Source organism: Anabrus simplex, chromosome 1 (genome assembly GCF_040414725.1).
Source record: "Anabrus simplex isolate iqAnaSimp1 chromosome 1, ASM4041472v1, whole genome shotgun sequence".
NCBI classification, from domain to species: domain Eukaryota; kingdom Metazoa; phylum Arthropoda; class Insecta; order Orthoptera; family Tettigoniidae; genus Anabrus; species Anabrus simplex.
Window position 1 is genome coordinate 716,580,059 of NC_090265.1, and position 27,517 is coordinate 716,607,575.

The 27,517-nt window shown below is 39.2% G+C and overlaps 1 protein-coding gene across 2 annotated transcripts in view; it reads right to left on the bottom strand.

Annotated features, from left to right (window-relative positions):
- Positions 1-1,134: 1,134 nt before the first annotated feature.
- LOC136857401 (sphingosine kinase 1) overlaps positions 1,135-27,517 on the bottom strand; it is a 294,749-nt gene continuing 268,366 nt past the window's right edge. The window contains exons 6-9 of one of the 2 annotated variants that reach the window (XR_011017549.1): positions 16,466-16,736; positions 11,367-11,506; positions 4,390-4,727; positions 1,135-4,282 (exon numbers count right to left, since the gene is read on the bottom strand). Coding sequence is in view for 1 of the 2 variants with exons in the window: in XM_067136040.2 (XP_066992141.2) it covers positions 4,542-4,727; positions 11,367-11,506; positions 16,466-16,736 (597 nt within the window). In the remaining variant the exon portion in view is untranslated. Of the gene's footprint in view, positions 4,728-11,366; positions 11,507-16,465; positions 16,737-27,517 lie in introns of both variants that reach the window. The other variant, XM_067136040.2, reaches the window with a different exon arrangement.

A 27,517-nucleotide genomic window follows, 5' to 3' on the forward strand; every position in this document is an offset into this window, starting at 1 on the left:
GTCTTCATTTTATAAACTATTTTCTAAACATGTTCCCAATTTTGTCTCCTAAATTTGCTCCTAAATTTGTGGCTCCCAAAATTAAGGTTAGAGGCCACCGCTGACATATACTATAATACTCCTGTATTGTGCAAGACATGTAGAATAAACAGTTTTAACCATTTGCATCTCTTGATTTTTCCTGATTTTCATATAAATATCTCCTGATGTTTGGTTTTGTAAAGTTGGCAGGTATGTTATTGTTACACCCTGTACACAAATGAATAATGAACGATTGAAGAAGAATGTTTTATTGTGAGTGGTAACACAACCACCACCGTTCAACTCACTGTTTACAAAACTAATCATTTATACAAACAGAACACACACACAAATGATAAACAAAAAACAGTATTTACAATATACAGTATGTATATATAACAGAACATACATATCTTACATTTGTACATAACAACAGTCAGTCAAAAAGAATTGCACCAGCCTTGTGTTTATTGCACCAGTCTTGACTACCCTCAGTATGACTAAAAGAAGAAGCTCTAGGATGTTGGCTCTGACGCTCGAGCAGGGCCACAACCTGGGACTAGTAGTCAAACATCAAGAACAAGGTTTATAGTGTACAGTATAAGTCTCCAATAATCATCAGTTAGGCGAGTGTCCAGAAACTCGCCTACATCCTTAACTCTCTCAAATTTTGGAACATTTCCAACTCAGAGTCAGCATATCATCCTTATAGACTAACATACATGAAAAATAATGATGAATAGGTCCCTCAATATCTCTTATGAAAAGGTCACAGTACAAATCAAAAGCTGTGGATGTAAAAGTCTATTTTAGAGATTCCATCACACAGATTAAACTGTCTCTGAAGTTATTTTAACTATGTAGTCTATTTCTGGCAAGATCACTAGACAGCAATATGGGTATTAAGTGTTCTCAAAGTCAATTACTGCCCAGCAGATTTCTCCAAAGGGAGTTAATTCAAATGTGTGTTCACGGTTCTTGTGGAACCAGATGACCAAACCATTACAATCACTGCTTATTGTTCAGTTGTGTTTGTCGAACACTGACTACCACACCAGCTCCTTTGGGAACAACAAGCAATCCTATGGAGAATCAAACAAGAACGACGAAGGAAGATCTGAAGGGCCATTGCCTCAATGTCAATGATGCCAAAGTCTTGAGCCACAAAGAATAAGAAATGGAAGGATGTCATGCACATTACCCAGAGTCTAGCGGCATCCACAGCAGTGTACTGGCGATAACGACAGCCCCATGTTGCCACCACAACATTTAGGGATCAAAAAACAAGAGTGGAATCAAATAACCCTCTCATTCAGAGAGCAGGATCATTCATGTCTTTAGGGTGGTTAGTTTATCAGAACAAGAGATTTTTATTCATGAATAATAATTTCTTGTAAACATCAGCAAAGCAAGCTTCCAGTTTTTCAAGATGACTGGCCATCAGCATGGGACCTTGAGATTTATGTGCAACTGAAATTACATGAACACGAATATCTTTTTCTCAAAAATCCAACATGCACTGACTGAATTTGAACCACAGCTGCCTTGGTGACAGTGTCATTCAGGTAGCGTGCTCTGCACATCATTTGTATTTTGAGAAGTATATGCTTGAGGAACTTGGTGACAAATGACACCTCTCGGCTCTACTTTGTCACGATAATTCTTTAGGTACAGGAAGCTAGGCAAGAGGTCATTACAGAGAGACGACTGATATAGAAAAACACACCTGCCACACAAGTTGCTTGCTTACAACTAGGTTTATCAGACCACGTTTTCAGCAAACACGAATCACTTCTTTCGTAATGATCCACAGAGAAGAGACATGAGGACACAGGCTACTGGCAAGAATATTCTGTAGAGGACAGGCAACATACCACTAATTCTGCATGCTGCTAAATCTACCAACAAGAGGTAGATACTAACATACATGGAAAATAATGGTGAATAGGTCCCTCAATATCTCTTATGAAAAGGTCACAGTACAAATCAAAAGCTGTGGATGTAAATCTATTTTAGAGATTCTATCACACAGATTAAACTGTCTCTGAAGTTATTTTAACTATGTAGTCTATTTCTGGCAAGATTACTACAGAGCAATATGGGTATTAAGTGTTCTCAAAGTCAATTACTGCCCAGCAGATGTCTCCAAAGGTAGTTAATTCAAATGTGTGTTCACGGTTCTTGTGGAACCAGATGACCAAACCATTACAATCACTGCTTATTGTTCAGTTGTGTTTGTCGAACACTGACTACCACACCAGCTCCTTTGGGAACAACAAGCAATCCTTCAAATACATCTGGATTGAAGCCATCAACACAGGCTGTACTGTTCAAACTGCTCAGCCTGGCCAAACTAAATTCCTGTGCATGTTTCTGTGCATCTCCTAAAATATGGATACACAGATTAATGTAGTAATGTGCCATGTGTTAGTTTTTTTTTCCAAGCAACAGAGTACGATTCAGGTGTAATTAGAATGCCCTTTCTTTGGACCGATGAACTGGATGTTGATGTTCCTTAAACTAAAAAATGTATATGTAATTTGACATAAAATGATAAATGGATTTTTTATTATTATTTGACAAACCTTTCTGCAGTGAAGGGGGCATGGCAAGAAATATGGCAAAGGCTGGCAAATGACTTCCAATAGCAGCAGTTTGACATTCGAATGGTCCGACCCCTTAACAAAGCAGAGTACCAGCGATAAAAGGAATGAAATGAAGACTTTGTGGGCCTAGCGAACCAAATGTCATTGTGACGAAGCACAACAAGAGTTAAAGGAGCTGACATAAGTACAAGGAAGTACGCCAGACTTGGTCAACTTTGTGAAATGTGCTGCAATAGAAGTCACACACATATTCCCAAACCATTTCTTTGGTCTCGCTGGTCGACTGTACAAAGTGTGGGGCTATTAGGTGTATCTCAAGGAGTATTGAATTTGCTTCAACCCAGGATATCAAGTGTAATATTGAACTATTATGAGTTGATCACAGTATCTTTAAGCAATTAAATGAATATCAGGTACATCTGGATGCTATGAAGTTATCCAAATAGTATGAGAGGTGATGCAGTGGACATATGACATCACCACTAGTGCATGTTCAGTCAGTGGGAAAATTTGAAGATCTCAGTACCAGAGATAGATATCAAACACGTATTGAAAAAACGAGATTTTATGGTATGCCGTGTGATGTAGAATATGATGATCAATAATGTGATGAAGAAGTACCTATCTGTTGAGCCCTGCCATCTACAGTCATTTAAAAACCATTAATCTTCTTTGGCAGAAAATGTAATGCCAGAGGGAGCTATGCCACATTTTAAAGTTGTCTGCTTTATAAACAACATCACTATCAACAATACCAACCTATAACTAATTCTATTTCCATGTTATAACTGCGAAGATATGTTTTTTTACCTTACAAATTCTCTATTCAAATACTGTATTATTTTAAAAGTTTAGTACATTAAACTAATGTTAATATATCATTAAGAGCTTCAAACACTGATGAATCCAACAAACAGGCTGAAAGAATTGCAATAATCATTGAGACATTGATTTTCTTTCTTTATTTTCAAAGTGACTGCTTTCCCTGTTTGTGACACTACTGATTTTGTATTAAATTAATATATTTGGTATTATCATAATCATCAAGGTAACTTTTTTTCACTTCAATTTTCTACAATACCACAGCATAAGTTAAAAAACATTATATCCCAATATTAGTATTTTTTCTCACAACAATAAATGCAAAAAAACCCACAATTTTCTCAAGTTTAATCTTTTGTGGGATAGCTCCCTTACTTCTCACAGAACCAGAAGTAGTCTAAGCAGGAAATAGCTTGTAGTTTACAAGAAGATGCTAGAGAACAGGTCGTGCCTGCCTTGCGAGTCGTCAGGCCAACGCTCAATGGAATGCTAGTTAATGAAACAGGTACTTTACTGGAATGTTGAGCTGCTAAGTTACCGCACACTTCACGATATTGCATCACACACACGCAGTCTCGCAGGAAAAGCTCTCCTCTTTCCACTTGGCCTGGGTAATTTACTGTCAGTTAAAGCAGTATCTCTCTCTCACTTCTTCAGGTAGTAGTTCACTTTACAAAGGAAAAATAAACACAAAAATTCTAACAAAACCGCCAAACACCAAGTTGCAGTCTTTTCAACAAGCACTGCTTTTGAGATTGTTTAATTTCTTAATTGTAGTCAGCGCTTGAAAAGTTAAGGCAAGGGAGGCTTATCGAACCGGGAGTTGCTTGCAACTAAAAGAAAGAAAACAATAAAATGATTTTACATAATCAGATGAGAAATAATTTATGTTTAGAAGTTTTGAACACAAAGAATTTCTTAGTGCAAGGAAATCGACTACCTGTTTGAGTGGGAATGCCCATCAACAGTGTGTTCTTACGAGATCAGAACATCTTAGCAATGTTGTCTACCGAGAAAGTTGTTTCAAGACACCAGAGAGCATAGAGTAAGACGGAATGTGTGATGTGATATTGTCAAGTGTTATTGCTGCACCTATCGGGACATGACTTTAGCTAGGCCGGGCATCAACTCCGCCTGAATGGGTCCGTAGTCAACCGCCTCTCCATCCACCGTTAGGTGTCCGCTGCTGGGCTCCGGTTCCAGTCGGAACGCCGTCACTGGGATCATCTCGGCCTTTGAACAAGTGAGGTGAGTGCCCGACGACAGCCCCAGGAGGAACTGGAACACAAGACACAAAGATGAGATTCACCACATTCTCCACCTTTTATCAGTTTATTTCCTCTTAACATACGATATTCCTTTTTTAATTTATGATAGACCTTTCGTATAAGTTCTATTTCTACCGTTCAGTTGATAAGTTTGTCTAATCATGGAGCTAACAGAGGGAAGTGAGAGGGTTAAAATCAACTGTTCTGCTTCCCATATCATCAAGCCTATCGTACCTTATCTTCCCTCCAGTGTCCACAGCGTGGGAGTCTTCCACTGGTTCTGTCCAACTTTCACTCTCCTATCATTCCATCATTCAAGACCTGGGAGTATTCCTTCCTCCCCACTTCAACAGGATGCCTCTCAGGGTTTTACAATTGTTCTGCTCGAGTCTGAAACGGTCTCCCAGCTCAGATAAAGCTCCTAACCCTCCCAAAGATTTTAAACAGGCCATCAGGAAGAAGTCTGTAAATAAGCTGTATGATTATGTTACTGTATAAGCATGATGAATATAAGAACAAGTGTGAGGACTCCTCGAGTTCAAGCGCACCTCACCAGGCAGTGCTAGAGTGGGCAAGCTCCACAATACTGATCAGCTGGTCTTAGGAATTATGCCAGAGGAAATGTATTACTCCGCAACTGATAAGTATATACACTGTCTTTTAAAAACAATGAGAGATTATAATTAAAATAACACGGCAGGGTACAATGGAAAAAAAATCATACATGCAAATAAGAGCTATGGCCTTCATTTCATGTTGCGGAAAGCACAGGTTTGCCCCACATCAATTTTGAGTTCAGCTTTCCATTACTTACTTTCTTGGCCTGGAAAAGAATGTCACATACACTTTTCGAATGACGTGTTAAAAACAATTCATTATTGCTTGAATCATAGTCTTTTTATTTCGGTGAGAAATGAAAATTTACTTTCATTATTCTCACATAGAGAACGGGCACAGGGCGAACATTTAATAAATTTAGAAGAGTGATTAACAACATACCCAGCCAAATGGTACACTTCTCAATCGAAGAGTTTCGAACGGGACTTTATCTCACTTGAAAGGTATTTCGGCAAATTAGGGAAAATGTGAGGCACTGCACCTGGACATAATTTCCACCATTCACTATAAAATTATCTGATTTTACTATCAAATCATCAGAGAAATGAACATGTCAAATTCTGCTATTACGCGTTAACTCAGTATCCTTCCGTGGAATAGCTCTGGTGTATTTTTCAAATTGATTTCTATCCTTCGGTGGTGAAAAAAATTGCATGTCATCAACTACTCTACCACAGCCTGACTTACAGCCAGGCACAAAACAGTACGGAATGCTGAACTATTAAATTAATCAAGCCACATAAGATACATGCTTGAAGTACACAACACAAAATGAACTGAGATTAGGAAGTGAAAGCAAAGACGATTCTACTTATTCACTGAAATATCGCGCACAGTAACAACTCCCGCACTTTTCTACACCCGGCTTGACGTAACTACTAGAGCACATGTTGGATATAATCGCTTGCAGTGCTTGCAGTGGCGGGACCACAATAGTTTGTTTGCTATAATGGCGAGTCCTCACACTGGGTCTTATATTCGTCATGGTATAAGTATGGAGGAAGGAAGAAACCTGGAAATACAAAAAGACTAAACATGGGGAGATGGACAAGATGAAACGAGAGAAAGCCTCAGGTTTAGATGAAGTGAGTATTCAGATTATTCAGATTATTCAGATGGTGAAGGCACGAGAAGAGGAGGGGAAACAGTGGCTTTATCGTGTGCTGAAAGTAGGATGGAAAGAGAGGAAGATCCCTGAAGACTGGAGGAAGGGGGATAATCATACCCATCTTCAAGAAGGGGAATAGGAAAGATTTTAAAAACTATAGGTGAATCACATTGATATGCCACTGTGCAAAGGTGTTTGAGAAGATTCTGGAGAATAGGATCAGAAATAGGAAGGAAGAAAAGCTAAGAGAAGAGCAGTATGGCTTCAGATCAGATCAGGAAGGTCCACAGTAGACCTTGTATTCACAGTAAGACAACTACAAGAGCATCATTATGAGTGGGTAAAGATCTACTGATGACATACTGGCCTTCAGTTCAGAGGGTCCCGGGTTCGATTCCCAGCCGGGTCGGGGATTTTAACCTTCTTTGGTTAATTCCAATGGCCCAGGGGTTGGGTGTTTGTGCTGTCCCCAACATCCCTGCAACTCCCACACCAACACATAACACTATCCTCCACCACAATAACACGCAGTTACTTACACATGGCAGATGCCGCCCACCCTCATTGGAGGGTCTGCCATACAAGGGCTGCACTCGGCTAGAAATAGCCACACGAAATTATTATTATTACTTGAAATACAACCACAACTGAACTCAATATCTTACAAATTTCGAAACTAAGGTACCACAAGATTAAAACAGAGATGACTTCATTGTGACAGATGAACTTAGAGGGGGGAAAAAGTGTAGTTACAACAAAATTTTATATAGAGAGTCCTAGACCACTTACAAAAGGTTTTCACAATAACAAAAAATCTTACAATTTACAAAGTCTTAGCCTACAAAAAAAAAAAAAAAATCAGTTTCAGAAGAATTAAGTGAGTAAGTCTGCAACAGGGAAGGTCGGAGAAGGAAGGGGCAGAATCACAATACCGAGAATCATTCGTAAATAACTAGATGAAGTGCCACAGTTTTCAAAAGTTCACTTGCCGAATGGTTCATTTAAACTGAAGTCCAGGCCCACTTTTCATAACTCAAGCCTGAATTGGAGATACATTTTCTTACTTTTTTAAACTAGTCAAGAGAGGTACTTAAGTACTTGTACATAATATTCCCATGCTCCTGAAAGAAAAGAAACAGTGTAGAACTATGCCCGCATAAATCCACAGGGCCAGACAAAATCATAACACTCTGTTGCTCACCCAATATTGCTATTATTGAAGCAGTAGCAGAATTTCCCATTGATGAAACTGGGAGCAGGTTAGACAACCCTCCAACCTCACGTGGTGTCAGTGCCGGACTGAAGACCGAGCGGTCGGGGAGAAGAATTTATAGGGCGAAGGAAGTTTCTTGAAGCACAATAAACATTGAGAAACAACACACACAGTGAAGTGGCAAGTGCCACCTATTTAATACTTTATTAATATAAGAGCTACATTAAATTGGGACTAGTTTTGACCTTCCCATGAGGTTATCTTCAGCCAAACATTTTAAAACTGACAAGTCATGACATGGAAACACTCCCCTTCACTCACGTCCGTACTGTTGACGTGTCATTATGGTTTCTGTCACGGCTTCAGTAACATACCTTGGGCTTCAAATCAAGGGCTGAGTCTCATATTAATATGGCCATATTTTCCCATTTTTTAATCACATAGCTAATTTTAGTTTATGGTCTTTTTTTCAGACAATATATGAATTTGATCTGAATTGGAAAACAAACCTTACTTTCTTTTGTACTTCCATCCTATATGAATCCTATATGACAAGATGTCTCTAATGGAATGCTACATGACTTCATTCTACTCCAAATGAGCAACAGTCAAATACTACAAACTATATACTGTGATGCAAACTTTCATTCTTGTCATTCTGCACTAAATTATTTCAAACCACAAGTCTAAGAGTATGAAACTTCACCCAATGTTGTAACAGAACTGTGATTTAACTTTTAATTCAACGATGTAAAGCAACCAAGACTGTCAATTTTCATTTTTGGTGTATCAGTCGATCAGTCACTACTGATCTGCATTTAGGGCAGTCGCCAAGGCGGCAGATTCCCCATCTGTTGTTTTCCTAGCCTTTTCTGAAATGATTTGAAAGAAATGAAAATTTACTGAACATCTCCCTTGGTAAGTTATTCCAGTCCCTAACTCCTCTTCCTATAAACAAAAATTTGCCCCAATTTGTCCTCTTGAATTCCAATTTTATCCTCATATTGTGATCTATCTATCCTTTCTTACGACTCACTCAAACTTATTCGTCTAGTGATGTCATTCCACGCCATCTCTCCACTGACAGCTCCGAACATACCACTTATGATATAGATGTGTATTTCCATAGGGAACCTGAAATATTTGTCCCGAATGAGTAAATTTATAATACCAATATAGTTGGTCCGTTATTGGAGCTAAACCCGCACATTGCCTGACTCACTCAACATGCTGCTACATACTGAACTGCTATTTGCTAAACCCATGGGTAATTAGTAGAAATATTGAGCTCAAAAAGTTATTATTGTTGTTGATGTTGATGTTGTTGTTGTTATTGTTGTTATTTACATAGTTATGTGCGGACTTTATTTGGTATAAATCATGATTGTATTAATTGTGTGTTGTATGATCTGTCTTGTGTAACAAAACATGTGAGGTTATGTCACGAAACGTCTGCTGTATATTAATATGACTTTATTTAATGTAAGAACACGTAATTAATATTAATAATTTATTATTACCTGTAAATATGACGTATAAATTCAATGTAATGTTGTGCAACGTAGGGTAATAGACCAGAACAACGCATCTTGTCAGTAGAGTTGTAGAGAACATTCCATTCATTGTAAACAGGTTATTGGAAACTCTAGAAATTTTTTTTCTACTTGCTTTACGTCACACTGACACAGATAGGTCTTATGGCGGCGATGGGACAGGGAAGGGCTGGGAGTGGGAAGAAAGCGACTGTGGCCTTAATTAAGGTACAGCCCCAGCATTTGCCTGGTGTGAAAATGGGAAACCACGGAAAACCATTTTCAGGGCTGCCGACAGTGGGGTTCGGAACCTACTATCTCCCGAATACTGGATACTGGATACTGGCCGCACTTAAGCGACTGCAGCTATCGAGCTCGGTACTCTAGAAATTACGAGAAAACATGTTGTGGCATACTTGTCTAGAAGCCTGGCCAGGCAATGTACATAAAGAGACAGTCTTGGGAGTTGCAGTTGAGTTGTTAGCGAGACTTGTGACTGAAAGTAGTTAGCCGAGTGTGTGAACTCATGTTGTGATTTTGTTGTATCGGTAACTGGTTGACATGCTAATGTGGCATTCTTATTCTTATTCTTCTTCTTCTTTGAAGTGTTTTGTTCAAAATGGTGGCTTATTAATGAGTGTGTACAATGTGTATATAATTTGTAAATAAAACAAATAAAACAGCGTATACATCCGCTACAATGAACACATAAATGCAGTAAAACACAACCATTTTTCATCAATAGGTCAACATATAGAAGAATCTAAGCATAGTTTCACAGACATCAATAATGACATGACGATATTAAACATAAACTCTAAGGGCCCCCTGCTCAACATAACCGAAGATTTCTATATTTCTCTGGACCAATACACTAACCCCAATCATAACATTAACGACATTACAGAGAAAACCAGCATCATTTTTTATAAAGCCATTCCTGCAATAAAGAATGACTATCTCAAAATAGTAAACACACGTCCTAACAAACCGATGAATCACAAGCCTGACCCCGCCCCTACCTCCACAATAGCCACTCCTCCTTCCCTTCCACCTACATCCCTCCCCACAGCTAACATGAGCCCCAGACGTAATCGTAGCAGAACACAGCAAGTCTCCAAACATACCGGTACACAACCTCCACAACAACAATAGTAAGTACTCTCTTCATTTTCATACATACACCAGGCATTCCTTCATCGATTTTCAAAAAAAAATATTTAAAAAAAATTTAATGACAAGAGTTCTTACAACACATCAATATAAAGTATATCAGCCATAGAACATTCTCGACGATCACCTAATACGACTAAATTAACACAACAACCACAAGAAGATTGAAGAATGAGTGCTACACAACATGAACCCAAATTTTAATAGACTTTTTAAAAATATATACTATGTTTTAATGTGTTATAATTTTTCAAGTGTTTTATACTGTGGCCTATATGTTTTAATGTGTTTAATGTACTCATATCCATATACACTAAATAGGTTTTCGTTTATTGTAACCATCACCACCACCACCTTTAATCACAAATATTTTAACATAACAATACTGCAATATATTTTACTTCCATTCTTCATTAGACATCCGGATGATCTAACGTAACATCTTTGTAATTTTGTCTAATGACTATAAATGTTATGTACTAGTTGATGATGGCCATGACAGGCCGAAACCGGTACTAGTGTAATAATTCATTCACAATAAATAAGTACTGATCGGTGGAACACTTTCTTGTCTATAAATTGAATCCAATCAATACGGAAAATGAAGCTTATAAATAATAATACAACTGAAAGCATCACATGTGTGCATCTTTATAGTTACAACAGGCTTTCTAATTTGTAGAAATGAGGATGTCAAATCATTTTCGGGAGTGGAACACACTCAGAAAGAAGGACTAAGGTCTGCAAGACTTAAGAGTATGCCCGGCACTCGAACACCACATGCATACATGGAACAGACAGTCAGCGGAGGGAGGCCAGTTGAACGACCAAGGAAATGATGGCTGGACGAGTAGAGGAGGGGACTGGAGAGAGAGAGAGAGAGACACTGGCAAGATCTTGTTCAACACCACCCCACCAGGCGCACTGATGAACTTCAGTAGATTTGGACTTGTACAGTAAAAGTGTTTAAATGCTCAGCTTTGGAGAGGGTCTATGTAAACTTACCTGCAGTAGTTGGGTACGAGTGATGCCAGCTCGGATGACGAGGAGCCAGATGATCCCATCGGCAAGCTTGGAGTTGGGAGCAAAGAGGCAGTCTGAACCAAGGTGGGTCTGGTAGGAAGCGTGAACCATCACAAACTCTCCTGAAAACAAGTAACAACATACATATTCACAGAAGAAGAAAAATCACCTCTGCAACCACAAAAATTCTGTAACATGGTTTACTGTCATAAAACAAGGACTTTGTGAAGTTCATTCACTTTCATATCTACAGCAATATGAAAATGAAGCAGAAGTACAGGAAAAACTAAAACTTTGGAATGGCAAGTTTAAAGAATATGGACTAAACATCAGTAAAACAAAAGCTGTTGAAATGACTATAAACAGGAAAGGTATAGATTCAAACATTTTCCTGGAGGGAACTCTGTTACAATCTGTTTCTAACTTCATATACCTTGGAAGTATAATTTCAAAAGATAACACAGTAAACCAAGAAATACTTAACGGACTCAGAAAGCTTCTCAATTTTATTTTCAAGTGAGAAATCTACTCTGGGATGATAAAATACCCCAGAAGGCAAAACTGACCATGTTTCATACCTACTTCATACCAATTCTCACCTATGGACTTGAAACATGTACCCTGCATAAAAATCCAGTCAACAGAAATGAAATTCATCAGAACAATGAACCAAAAGACCAGGAAGGACAAGATCAGAAATGAAGCTGAGCTTTTAGGAAGACAGTGGTTTGCACATGTTATGAGGATGGACGGAACGAGAACAACAAGGAATTACTTTAACAGAGAAGTGAAAGGGGAGTGGTCGTAGGGAGGTGTGGCGAGTGGATCATCATCATCATCATCATCATCATCATCATCATCATCATCATCATCATCATCATCATCATCATTATTATTATTATTATTATTATTATTATTATTATTATTATTATTATTATTATTATTATTATTATTATTATTATTATTATTTACAAAAGATTAGCGACATATTCAAGTGCTGGGCAACGAGAGGAAGATAAACCATGGATGGTACAAAGGGGGAAGATAGAAATGAACAAGCAGTCAGTAAAATACAAGGGCACTAGAGGATGAACAAGAATTGGCAAATTCAGATGATCAAAAATAGATGTACTGAAACACAAGACACAAGAAGTTAAGAATAGTACAGCACCAAAATATTAAAGATTAGAGCACTTTTCACAGCAAACCACAAAGCAAATACCAGTATTGCAAAGCTCAGCAATAGGGACAATTTTGACTTCATCTGAATAACATTTATAATTACATTCTTTAAATAGAACAGATATTTCCCAACCAACTGTACAAGGACAAATGAGAGAGATTAAGGCAGGAAAGACAATAAAAATAGGAGAATGAGTTAAAGATCAGCATTTTATATTATAATATCCGGGCATACTCTAAGAATTGACCTAACTAGAAAGTAGTGTGCTATTTCAATATCGAGTTCCAGAAAACACTGGCTGTAACACCGATGCATTTAGGCCAACAAAATAAATATAAACAAGTTCAAGGCAAGACTATTACACAGTAGAAGAATGTAAACTAATCTGAAATACCAGAAAATTTTGAGAGTATTGACACACAGAAAGTTCATAGTCATATAACATGAAACAACATTCCAAACAAAGGAATTAGACATCCAGCTGCTCCCTTATGGATACATAATCGAGTACAACCACTCGAGAACACAGTCATGCGAAGTTCAGAATACCTCATGGTCGAAGAATAAGTCCCATACAGGTGTGAAGAATGCCTTGAGGTAGCAGGCAAAAAGTGCTGCTTATATAGGGCCAGTTGGAGAGGGGAGGTACAGGGGAAATCATGACACAGGGCACTAGAAACGCCCCTAATCGCACAGCCAATTGCCCGGTTTTCACGGGTTTTTATTTTTTTATTTTAAGAACCTTACTAATTGATTTATCATGTGTATTAATTAATACACTGTGTCTTATCTGGAAGAAGAGTGCATTTCTCACAAACTATGCCCAGACTGTTTGAAATAGTGGAACAGGCGCAACTAAGTTGAGTGATTTTTTGTTTTTCATTCATGTGTTTATTCATGATCATGATTTTATGTATTGGTGTGGGTGAATAGTGTGTGTCTACAAAAGGAATGTTAGTTTGCATTTCATACGTGCATTTAATGCAAAGGTCGATCAAATATAAACAGGATTTTTGTTCCTGAACATCAACAGTTGGTAGGACTGGCCCCGCGCTTCTGCTATGCTTAGGGGGACCGTTAGGAGTGGGGAGAGCATGCTGTTAGATATTTCCCGCCGTTTCGTCAGTAACGCTCACAATGTCGGTGCAACAGGTGCACCCCTCCACTGCGCAATGCATAATTGTAACATTTCTTGCTCGTGAACGAGTTACAGCAGCGGAAATTTGCCAGAGACTGACTGCACAGTTCGGTGATCAAACGTTGTCAAGGACACATGTGTTTGTCTGGCATAAAAAGTTCAAGGAAGGACGAGAACGTGTGGAAAATCAGCAACACGATTGCCGTCCCCGGACCAGCATTACAAATGAAAAAATTTGTGCGGTTAAAGACATTATTGATGACGATCAATGGGTGACAGTATCAGAAATTGCAGAACAAGTCAGAATCAGTTATGAGAGCTGACAAGCAAACATCACAAATGACCTACAGTTCCGTAAAGTGTGTTCCAGATGGGTTCCTCGCTTTTTGACTGAAAATCTTAAGTTGAGACGTTTGGAGGTCTGTCAGAGGCTTACAGCAAGGTTTGCGGAAGAAGGTGATGCATTTTTGAGTCGGATCATCACCTGCGACGAAACATGGGTCCACCACTACACCCCCGAAACTAAACAAGCCAGTAAGGAGTGGCGGAGGAAAGGGGAGGCAGCACCAGTAAAGCCAAGACTCGACTGTCAGCTGGCAAGGTTGTTGAAACTGTTTTTTTCGATCAGCGAGGCATTCTGGTGATTGATTGTTTGAATGAGCGATGCACAATCAATGCTGCTTACTACTGGGAGCTGTTGAACAAGGCGAGGGTTGCATATCACCGCAAAAAATGACACCAACCGATTTGAAAATTCATCCTCCTCCACAACAGTGCATGGCCCCTCACTGCAGCTCTGTCTCCAAGCTACAGAAAATGCAATGGACTGCACTTGATCATCCTCCTTACAGCCTGCACTTATCACCCTGCGATTTCCATTTGTTCGGACCGCTTAAAGAAGCTCTAGGAGGGCAAGGATTTGAAGGTGGCGAGAGTGTGGAAGACTTTGTGCGCAACTGGCTGGTGACACAACCCTGTTCTTTTTACGATGGGGGCATCAAAAAGCTGGGAAAAATAAATTGTAATTGCCTTGTGTTTTTCAATAAATGAATTTATATAAAAAATGAAATCCTGTTTATATTTGATCCCCTCCCGTAGTATATAAGTGCATATATAAATGCATATTTGACCACTTTTTGCAGTATGCTTATATTGGCAATTTATACAATTGGCTTTACGTTGCAGCAATGCAGACAGGTCTTATGGCGGCAATAGGATAGTTACTAGGAGTGTGAAGGAAGTGGCCGTGGCCTTAATTAAGGTGTGAAAATGGGAAACCACAGAAAACCATCTTCAGGGCTGCCAAAAGTAAGGTTCGAACCTGCTATCTGCCGAATGCAAGCTCACAGCTGTGTGTCCCTAACTGCACGGCCACTTCCTCGGTGGTGATTTATACAGCATATAAATCTGATGTCTACGACTATAAAAGAACTAGTGGCAAAAATAATTCAGTGTCATACTTTTCACTTTTCAGGTCATACAAAGGTCGATCAAATATAAACAGGATTTTTGTTCCTGAACATCAACAGCTGATAGGACTGGCCCCGTACTTCTGCTATACTTAGGCAGGACTGTTAGGAGTGGGGAGAGCGTGCTGTTAGATATTTCCCGCCGTTTTGACAGTAACGCTCATGATGTCAGAGGAACAGGTGCACCCCTCCACTGTGCAAGGCATAATTATAAAATTTCTTGCCTGTGAAGGAGTTACAGCAGTGAAAATTTGCCAGAGATTGACTGCACAGTTCGGTGATCAAACATTGTCAAGGATGCGTGTGTTTGCCTGGCATAAAAAGTTCAAGGGAGGACGAGAACGTGTGGAAAATCAGCAACACCATCGCCGTCCCCGGACCAGCATTACAGACGAAAACATTTGTGTGGTTAAAGACATTATTGACGACGATCACCGGGCGAGAGTATCAGAAACTGGGAACAAGTCGGAATCAGTTATGGGAGCTGTTAAGCAATCATCACAAATGACCTACAGTTCCATAGAGTGTGTTCCAGATGGGTTCCTTGCCTTTTGACTGGAAATCGGAAGTTGAGACATTTGGAGGTCTGTGTCATCCTCCTTACAACCCAGACTTATCGCCCTGCCATTTCCAATTGTTCAGATCGCTTAAAGATGCTCTAGGAGGGAAATGATTTGAAGATGACAAGAGTGTCGAAGACTTTGTGTGCAACTGGCTGGTGACACGACCCTGTTCGTTTTACAATGAGGGCATCAAAATCTGCCCATACACTGAGACAAATGCATTTCCAAAGCAGGAAACTATGTGGAAAAATAAATTGTAATTGCCTTGAGTTTTTCATTAAATTAAATAAAAAATAAAATCCTGTTTATATTTGATCTCCCTTGTATATAGCTATTTTTAAGGACATACACTTTTTGCCTGCATATTTGGGCAATTTTTAGGTTCTAAACATTTGAACCCTACTGATAACCTTGACAGCCATGTTACTTTACTTTATACACCTGGTTTGCAATGTCTCACATTAGACAGCTCTTCAGTTGACCTACCACGGATCAGTGAACCCTGATTTAACCTTTAAACCAGGACTGAAATTCTATGACAAGCCAGGAATCAAAGTCAAGATCTTCAGCTAAGAGGCAGAAGCACAATAAAATAATCCCACCATTAACGTCTTGACAATATGATAGTTGAACTTCTTTACCAGTCATATCCTCTCTTATGGGAGGTAACTGATTTTCCAGATTACAGGAATCAAAATTTGGAGGATCCTTTCAGCACTGATACCTACCCTCGATGAGCTTCCAGTGGTGGGGAACTGGCTGCATGAGCGCGGGCAGCTGTGACGGTGGGCCGTACATACGCACATTGGCGTTGGGAAGACGAGGTTCTACGTCGCTAGTTCCGGCAATACTCGTAGAGTCAACTAGCGACTGGTAGTTGGAGCCCGTGGTTGAGAAGTAGGTGCTACGGCGAGAATTGGCTGAGTAGTAACTGTCTAGTCGGGGACGGTGTGGCGTACAAGAGCTGTCGTCCGTCTCTAGGTCGAGGTCGTCTAGTGCCTGAAAGAGTCGAGAAAACACATTACACTCCTCTTACAACTCTAAAACAGAAATGGAAAGTTTAATTCTTAATTCAGTTGAAAGAAAACATTGCATTTGATTTTTTAAATCCCAAGAAATCTGACTCTATGCCCAATTAGGTAGTGTACTGATTTAAATTTTCTTTGGAGGGCTTAATTTCCTTCTCCATTCTCATTTTGGTTCTCGGCCTTTTGTAATTAACCACTTGTCGTAATTTTTTTGTTCATGGCCAGGTAGTATGGGCCTTCTGCCCCTGTTTATCATGGATCTTCCAATCCTTTTGTGTACAGCTCCTCTAACAAGGTTATAGGTTACTCTGTAGGTAAGATTCTCATTAGTTTGTCAACATTCTGTGCTGTCAGACTTTTGGTAATTAATGTATTCTGCTGGCCCAAACAAAAGGTCGTGTGTGAAAACGGTTGTAATTTGGACTCTACGGTTTAGAAACCCACTTGATGTAAGATTGTTGCCGAAGCTTTTGGTACTTTCATACTTTGGTAATAGACGTGTGCTTATTAACCCAATGAGTGCTACGCCCGCCTATAGACGGGCTGATGCGGCTGGTCCAGCACTGCTACGCCCGACTATAGACAGTGCAGGAGATTTTTAATTTTTTGAGTTTCTTGGTTCATTCTTGAGTGTTGATTCGATCTCTGGCATGTTCTGCCATCAGTTGGACATTATGTAGAACTAATTGATCATGGCTTACAGCTTCAAGAGGTAACTTAGAGAGCTTTCTGTGGACGTCTGTGGAGCCCATCTGTGATGTAAACAAGCATGGCGGAACAGCAAGCTAGTTGCTCTCGCAGGAATGTTATTTCGGATCAAAGAATCTTTCAGTTATTAACCACAGTGGAAAGTGATGATAAAGATGATGATTTTAATGAACTGTTCAGCGATTTTGAAAGTGAGAGTGATACAGAGAGTGCTGAAAATATTGTAAGTGTGAAAGAAACAGACCCTCCTTCTAAACGAAGGAAGAAAAACACGGCAAGTTCAAAAGCTATTTCATCATTATTTTCGTGGTGGATGGATGACTTTTCTCCACCAGACTTTCAAGTAACTGTGACAGACTCTGGCAGCCAAGTACTGTTTGATGACAACCCCAAAATCATTGATTTTTTAAAAACTATTCTGTCAGTGGATTTGGTGCAGCCGGTTGTTGATGAAACAAATCGGTATCCCAAACAACTGGTGGAAAACATTGAGGTTTAGAAAATATTTTGAAATATCAACTTATGTACTTGTAAGGAGTTACATGTATTAGTCGCCTACAGATTTTAGGAAATAATTTTATTTTGGACTGTTTACTTTATATAAAGATGATGTACACATGGGCGCAAAAAATATAATTTTGTTTTCTCTCAAAATAATATTGAACATAAGTGTAGGATTTTACATTTGCATTTAGATTTATAAAGAACCAACATTTGTAAAAATTTAAAGCTAATCACACCACTGATAAGTTAAAAATGGAGGCTGCTACATTTTTTTTATATTATGAATGAAAAAACTCAGCACTGAGGTACCAGACAGTCAACTGGTAACTCAGCACTTAGAAGATTAAAGACTATATAGGCTAGTCTCCTTTCTAAATATACTGTAATATGTAAAAGTAGTGCCAAATTAGAAATTTTTCAACAATGGTATGTAATTTAACATGGAAGTTCCCTATCCTTGAGAATGTAAGGCTCCAGAGCTTTTGTCCTCATCTGTTATTTATCCTAAGCTAGTGAGCTCCCTTGTAAATTATTCAGAGCTGATGAGCTCTCTCACTAAGATATGCAAGATCTCAAGATACTTTTCTGTAAACTTCATAAGCTTTTATGTTCACCTGGTTATTATCTGAGCTTCTGCTCTCCTCTTCTACTTTGTTAAATTCTTGTTATAATAAATATTTATCCTTTTGAAAAGAAAGAAAAATATAAATTTCTTAAATGTTATCAGCTATACTTTGATTAATGTTTTATTCAGCCATTCACCCCTCATGCGTTGTTCCCTCTGCAAACCATGGAAATAACCATAAAGCATTCAAAAAGAATGTCAAAGCCAAAAAGTTCAACATCAGATGGTGGATCACTCTGTATCTATAGATTACCATCTTCAACTCAATAGACTGTAGCTCCCAGCCAACTAACTCAATTGGTTCATTAATCATCATCATCATCATCATCATCATCATTTCCCATTATCCAGTTGTAGCCAGGTAGGTGCAAATATGGTTCCTCTCCACTTTCTTCGGTCTTTCCACCACTCCTCCTCCAACACTGTGTCCCAGTCCAGGTTTCTTTCTCAAATACTGCGTCGGATTGTGTCCTTCCATCTCAATCGTGGTCATCCGCGGCCTCTCCTTCCTTGCATTTGCATTTCCATCACTCTTTTTTTGGCATTCTTTCAAACCATCTTAGTCGGCTCTTCTCTATTCTATCATTCATTTTTTCCACTCCAATTTCTTCCCGGATTTTCTCATTCCTTATTTTGTCTCTTCTATGCTTCTGTATCATACTCCTCAAGAACTTCATTTTGGCTGCCTGTATTCAACTCTCAACCTTCTTTGTCATTGTCCAAGTTCCTGCTCCGTAAGTTGTTATGGGTACGTAATACATTTTGTACATAGTTTCCTTTGCTTCCATTGGAACATCTTTTTCCCATAACATGTTTCTTACACTATGATAGAAACAGCTTCCAGCTTGAATCCTCTTACTAATCTCAGCATCCAGTCAAGCATTCTCCATTAATTCACTCCCCAAGTATTTGAACTTTTCCACTACTTCCAGGGACTTGTCTGCAAGTCTAATCTGACCTTTCCCTTCTTTCTTCCCTCTAGTCATAACAAGATTTTCACTCTTTTCTACTTTATTTTCAATCCACATTTTTCGATCTTCCCATTCACCACAGCCAACTGTTCTTGAACCTTCCTGTCGTCTTCTCCCCAAATTACAATATCATCTGCAAATAACAACATGTTCATTTCTCTTCCTCCATATGCTGCTTTTGCTGTTCTCATGATGTCATCCGTTACTATTGTGTAACAGGATTGGCGATAGAACCCTTCCCTGTCTCAGCCCACTAGTGATTTTGAACGAACTTGTCCTTCCAACTTGTTTTTGCACACAACTACAACATTCCTTGTACACTGCCATGATCATATTGCAAAATATTATTCTTGCGCTGACACAGCAGGAGGAAATGAACAACCGAGCTATTGGCTGTGCAGTTCAGACCTACAGCTTCCATTCAGGAGATGGTAGCCTCGAAACCCACCTTCGAAACAGGTTTCAAAGGTTTTGCATTTTCACACCTGCACTTCACATACAAAGTCTAGTTCAACAGCACTCCAAAAATGACTGTTCTGGGTACACCATGGACATGGAACCAGGCCTTGACTGATAAGAATATTTTTTAAATGCAGGTCTATTTGTCCACTGTATACATTTTCCAGACTCTGCTCACAAGATGTGCACCTACGTGCAGGTTCACCTGGCTGAAGAGAATGCGCCACAGTTATTTTATACGGGTTTAGGTGTCATAATTGACTAGCCTTTTGCACAGACCCATATGTCTACACCGGCAGGTTGCAGAGGCCACACACAGAAACCACTTACTGACCTTGAAGCAAGTGACATCATGCGCGACACTGATAAGGCATCCGTTATAATAGGACCATGACGGGTGCTGCTGTAAGACTTGCTCGCAAGTTTTGTAAGTCCCTTATCAGTACTACTGCGCATGCGCGACCTTGTGGCTACATAAGCGTTTGCAAGCTGTGACGTGCTTGTTCTGCCGAGAGCTGCGATAGTGTACAGACGTGCTTGTCATTGCCACCCGATGTATCGGGCGCCCCACGCTCTCGTGGGTGAAGAGATATTATAGTTTGAAGGCAATGGTAAGATGACGAAGTGATTTTTCAAACAATGACCAACATCATCCAATTTTTCTTTGGTAAGAACCCTATGCTGCTTTCTACATTTCTTAAGCTGGATAGTTCTAGTTTCCTGAAATTTATTGAAACTCAACTGGTTTACGACTTAGAATGTCTTCACCCTGGAATCTTTCTTAACACCGTCTTTGAAGCTCACAAGCTGAGTTAACACATACAAATCATACATAAAGACATGCTGTGCTGTTGAAAACACACGAGCTATAATACACTTTAAGAAAAGAACAAAACCCACACACACACTCTCTTTCTCTCGTGTACAAGGTCAGCCAGCAGGGAAGCACACGAATATAAAACAAGGACCAACGTTAGGGAACAAAATACATGATGGCATATCGTGCCATCCCCACCCAGTATAGTTGGTCCGTTATTGGACATCATAAATTTTCCAGCCAACTGGTTCCTGGTTGCCAGCGTTTTGCCCCAGTGTGCTAATTAGGCTCATCAGTTGGTAAATAACACACCTACCAAGACGCATGGCTATTGCATACCGTGGAGGCCATTGCATAGGCTACTTGGAGCCACCGGCAGTGCCAATGCACTATTAGAGACTTTGTCCCTTTTTCTAAAATCGATGCTGGCCTGGCCATCATTAATGAGTTAGCTGAAAAATTTATAATGTCCAATAATGGACCAACTATATTGGTATTATAAATTTACTCATTCGGAATAAGTATTTCAGGTTCCCTATGGGAATCAACATCTATATCATCCCCACCCAGTGCGCCCAGAGGAGAAACACTTTGCATGCTGGATCACTCGGTTTTACAGGGGCTTTGTACATGTCAACATTTACTGTACTATTCTACCTGTGTACATGTCAACACAGCTCAACTATCTTACGTTTCAATATCTTTCTTAAGGCTGTCTCCACTGATCAACCTTTAACAACAACATGTTAATTGTTAAAAACTGTTAAATGTTTACTGGTGACATCACGAACATATTAACTGTTAAATGTTAAATACTGTTTCTTCTTCTTTTTCTTTTATGACCACATAGGATCACTTTAGTCCGTCCGTCGTTTAGGTCTCTTTGAAGGGATTGTTTGGGCTTTGCGGTCCTCCCTTTGAAGGGATTGTTTGGGCTTTGCGGTCCTCCCAGTACTTCTTCAGACGCTCCGATCTTCGTGCCCTTTCCTCAGTTGAAAATGTGCGTGTTGTTGGTTTGTTTTGTGTAAGGGTAAAGCGGAGGTTTGTATTCTTGAGTTTTGTATTCAATTTTATCTTATTTGTGGTGTCTTCTATTGTAAGGCCTATTTCCTTCAGATTCTCTCTTACTTCTCTGATCCATTTACATCCTGTTGTGGTATTTTTTGAGACGAGATTGTGTTGTACTAGTTGTTTCAGAAGTCTTGAATCCTGCATCCTCATGATATGTCCAAAGAATCCCAGTCTCCTCTTACTCATAGTATCTGTAATGGGTTCTAACTCTTTGTACACGACTTTGTTAGGTATTAACCGCCACTGTCCATCTTTCTGGTATTTTTTGTTGATGCAGGTTCTTCCAATCCTCCTTTCAATTTTCTGAAGTCTGTCAGTCTTTGATTGTTTATTCAGGTAAAAGAGTGTTTCTGCTGCATATGTAGCTTCCGGTTTTATAACTGTGTTGTAGTGTTTTATTTTTTTATTTATTGATAGACATTTCTTTTTGTAGATATCCCATGTTAATTTTTGTGCTTTAGCTAATCTATTTGTTCTTATTTGGATTGAGATTTTTTTCATTTAGGTTATGTGTTATCACTTCTCCAAGATATTTAAATTGAGTTACTATTTTGATTTTATTACCATTTATGGTGACTTCTTTTAGCTGTGTTGGTTTTTGGGGCATAATTTCTGTTTTTTCAAATGATATTTTGAGGCCAATTTTATTTGCAATGTTTTGAAGTTCTGATATCTGGGTTTTTGCTTCTTTTATGTCCCCTGCTAGTAATGCTAAATAGTCAGCAAAACCCAGGCAATTTGTTTTTGATTTTTTGGCTAATCTTTATTTTGGGGGGACATTTCCTAAACCATTCCCTCATTACCATTTCTAAAGCACAGTTAAATAATAGTGGTGAAAGCCCATCTCCCTGCCATAATCCAGTTTTAATTTCAAATGTCTCTGATGTTTCACCCCTAAACTTCACTTTTGATTTGGTGTTGGTGAGAGTCAATTTGATCATGTTTATTAATTTGGGGTGTAGTCCAAGGTGTCTTAAAATTTTAAACAGAGATTCTCTATGGATGCAATCATGCTTTCTTGAAATCTACAAATGTTATTACCATATCTCTGTTTCTTCTCCTGTTATAGTCCATTATCAACTTAAGACTCATGATCTGATCAGGACAGCTCCTCCAAGGTCTGAAACCTCCTTGATATTCTCCTAGTTCTTTCTCAAGTTGTAAACTTATCCTATTAAGGATGATTATTGAAAATATTTTGTATGTTATGTCTAGGAGCGAGATTCCCCTGTAGTTATTGGGGTCGGTTTTGTCTCCTTTTTTTTTGTGCAGTGGATGAATGAGGGCTGTTGTCCAGTGTTCTGTTAGTTCTTCTTTAATCCAGATAGAGACAAGTTGTTGATGGAAGGCAACTTTTGCTGAAGTTCCTGCATATTTCCAGATTTCCGCAAAGGTCTGATCTTCTCCTGGCGCTTTGTAGTTTTTAAATTTATTCAGAGCTTGGTAGACTTCCTTTATTGTGGGGGGATTGAAGTTCTCTGGTGGTGTTTTTATTGGGGTGTTGGTGTCCAAATGAAAGAGTTCTGTAGGTTCCTCACAATTTAAAAGCTTGTTGAAATGTTTAGCCAGAATTTCTGCATTGTCTTTATTGTTATGGACCAGCTTACCATCTTCATCCTTCATCAGTAGGGTCGGGGGTTCATATTTTTGGAGCTGCTTTCTGAAGGTTTTGTAGTAGTCCCTTGATTTTTATTGAATTGTTCTTCTTAAGACTTGGGTAGTTTCTTTTCTCTGTTTTACTAGCTTTTGATAGGATATTTCTGTTTTTTGGGACTAATGTAACAGCCATGCCTGATGTCTTTTCTCACTGTTCCACCATTGGTGTTTTTTACGTGGTTTAATTGGAGCCAGGTCTTCTGCAATTTGTTTAAGGTTGTGTACTAAGTCTTCAAGTTTATCTGTGATTTTTATTTTTTCAGTTGCTTTCTGGTTTTTGTTGTTGATAGCTGGGTAGGATCTATTTTTCTTTTAGTTGTCTCCTCTGGGGAGTGAGTTTAATTTTAATTTTAACTACGCAGTGATCTGAACCTGTGTCTATTCCTCGGAGGACTTTGACGTTATAGATCTCCTTGTGGTGGTATTTGTCCATGCAGATGTGATCCAGTTGCCATTCTCCTTTAGTGTAGTCAGGGTGTTTCCTTGTTTTGAGTTTTTGAAGTTTCCTCTTAAAACATGTGGATTTTGAGATTAAATTATGGTTTCTACACAGGTCAACTAGTCTCTCTCCATTTTAATTTGTTTTCTTGTGTGCTGGCCATTTTCTGATGTCACGGTATTTGCTTTCTCTGCCTAGTTGAGCGTTGAAGTTGCCTATTAATAATTTTACATGGTGTTTGGGGATGTTATCTATGGTCTGGTCCAATAGGTCCCAAAATTCTTCTGTTTCCTCCTGGTCTTTTGAGGAGTTGTTTTTATCATTAGTGGGAGCATAGGCATTTATTATAGTATAGTTTTTATTAGATGCCTTTACGGTGAGCGTTGAGTCGTGGAGACTGTGATCTGAATTCTTGAACCGAGTTTATTATTTTAAGGCTGACCAAAAATCTGTTCCAAATTGTGGGACATTCTTCATTACTCTCTTCCCAGGTATACCTTTATAAAGTCTGTACCCTTGAGATTCCAAGGCACCCTGGTCAGTGTTTCTAATTTCCTGTAATCCCATGATAAGAATTTTGTGTAGGTCCATTATGTCGGTGATCACTTTTAATTTACCGGTTTGCATGAGTGAGTTTATATTGTGTGTAGAGAAGTATGTTATCTGCTTTGGTTTGATTCTTGATTTTGTCTCATTCGTGTATGTGGTACTGGGGTATTTCCGTGCCTCCGACTTCACGGTATCTTTCAGGTGGCAGCCCACCGCATCCGAATGCTGCCTTCTCTGAACTCTTGGTTGAGCCGATGGAGTATTCCTTAACACGTTCCGTGCGGTTCGGGTCACCATGTGCCCCGAAACATGTTACTCTTATCCGTCGGTGCGAACTTCCCAGAATTGCGAAGTAAGTAACTACGTCCTAGTTACGAATTTCCGTTAACTAATGGCAACATAGTGTTGCAATTGAAGCAAAGGATCGAGGCATACTGCTAGTTTTGATCGGCCCACCGGTGACCCGAAGGAAGTTTTTTTCATCTTCCATTCATATCGCTTCGGGTCACCGTGAGTCCCGATTGTTGTCTGACCTATATTTTTACGCGGGAATCGCTTAGCGCGGTTACGGTGAATGAAGCCTTGAGTGTTGCTGCCCGCAGATCGTAGACTGTTGTTTAAGGAGTACCACCCTTCTGATATCTGCTTTCTACATTGCTCTTAGGAAAGCCAATAGAGGTTATTGGAATAGTTATTGACATATTTACTATCTTCCGTATATAATATTTACAAGCAATTTCACGTCCTTTTTTAGGTATGGAGCTTTCACATTCTGACACACCGGTGGCACGGAAAAGAAAGAGGGTTAGGACAGCACTGGGGTGGGCCTATATTACGTTCCGTGCAGTTCGGGTCACCATGTGCCCCGAAACATGTTACTCTTATCCGTCGGTGCGAACTTCCCAGAATTGCGAAGTAAGTAACTACGTCCTAGTTACGAATTTCTGTTAACTAATGGAAACATAGTGTTCCAATTGAAGTAAAGATTCGAGACATACTGCTAGTTTTGATCGGCCCACCGGTGACCCAATTATTTCCGGGGTCATTTCTGTTTCACGCAATTGTTGAATCGGAACACTGTCGCACAGGTAAATACGCTGGAATGTCTCCTCAACAATAACGCACACAACAAGTGCACTTGCATTGTTTAGGATTTCATACTAGGGAGTAAACAAAGTCAAATTCGTCAGGTCACCGGTGACCCGAACCGATAATAACTAAAGGCAGCATCGGGTCACCGGTGGGCCGATACGAAGTAACATTAAGTCATCGAAATTCACTGCCGCAGGGAACGTGTTAAAGGACCTTCCATGGTTGACTGTCAAGGTGTCACCTGTGTGGGACTAGGTCCCGAATTACAACTCTGGATGTGATTCAGTGAGGTGATAATGAGGCCGCTCCTCTGGAGTACAGATGCCTTGTGCAGCCGCCCCTAACCCGGAGAACAGATGCTGCATAATGGAATCCAGTGGCATTTCCTCCATACTGTTCATTTAACATTGTGTCCACACTCGTAAACACATTAAAATTGACTTCCTTTGTTTATACACATCTATGCCATCTGCTCTTCTTGAGAAGGAAGGAAAGGAGAATATCTGATTAGAAGGCACAATGTGGATGGCATTTTGAATGAACTCAAATTAGAAGACAGGTTTGGATTTTAAAACTTTCTGAGTATGTCTGAGTATGATTTTATTGTAGTTTACCTATACAAACTTTGCCAAAGCCATGCCGATACCTCATGAACAACGAATTATTTGACAGGTTTTCCAATCCCACCCAAACACTCGCCACATGTTAAATATGTTAACTTCAACATATCAAGTTAACATGTTAAGTCCACTATGAATCAAATGTTTCTATACATGTCAATTACAACATGTCATTTTTAACATGTCATTGTTAAATGTTAATCAGTGGGGACCCGGCTTTACAGTGACATACAAATCCTTTCTGTGCCTCATCACTTTGTATTTTTTCCCAGAGGCTCTTAACCTCTCCGACCGTACACTACTTCGTTCAAGCCAAGGGAAAAATTGCTGCCAGGTTTTGCTAAGGTCAGCCTAATTAACAAGAAAAAAACACTAAAACAGATTTGTTCAATCCCTTCACCTGGGAGTGATGCAGAAGGAAACTATCTACAAAGAAAATAGGTCAAAAATATTTATCCAAAAAGGTACAAAAGTTGAAAGCTACAAAAGCAGACGAAATTGGTAAGATTTCTGGGGTGTACTAAAGGCAATGGTTTTGGGTATAGTGCCATATCTGAAATATTTATTTGAACTTTGTTTGCATGAAAAAACTATACCAAATGAATGGATAGTTAACAGGGAAAGGGTGATAAACATAAAGTAGATAATTATTTATAGGCCAGTCAGCTTGCCATATGTTCCACGTAAGCTCTGGGAAAGCATTGTTTCTGATTATATTAGATGTGTCTATAAAATACATAACTTGTTTTGCAGAAGGCAGTTCAGGTTTTGGAAAGGTTATTGCAGTGAGTTTCAACTTGTAAGATTCCAGCAAGATATAGCAGAGTTCCTTATGGGGATCACTGTAAGTACCTAGGTGTTAATATAAGGAAAGATCTTCATTGGGGTAATCACATAAATGGGATTGTGAATAAAGGGTACAGATCTCTGCACATGGTTATGAGGGTTTTTAAGGGTTGTAGCAAGGATGTATGGTTCCAGTGTATGGGACCTTCACCAGGATTACTTGAGTCAAGTGTACCGGGAGGTACACCTCAACGCCGCGCATTCAAATTTAGCGCCTAACGGAATTCTTCTATCGAACTAAAGTAGAAACTACTACAACAGGAACTTAGAACTTTAATCAGAATATGTCACCACCGAAATATTATGTAATTTTGTTATTGTGCAGTTTCCTAACCTGAGTGAATTTCTCCTTGTTTTGTTTGCCATTCATCAAGAAGTTTGGACATTTTTCTACA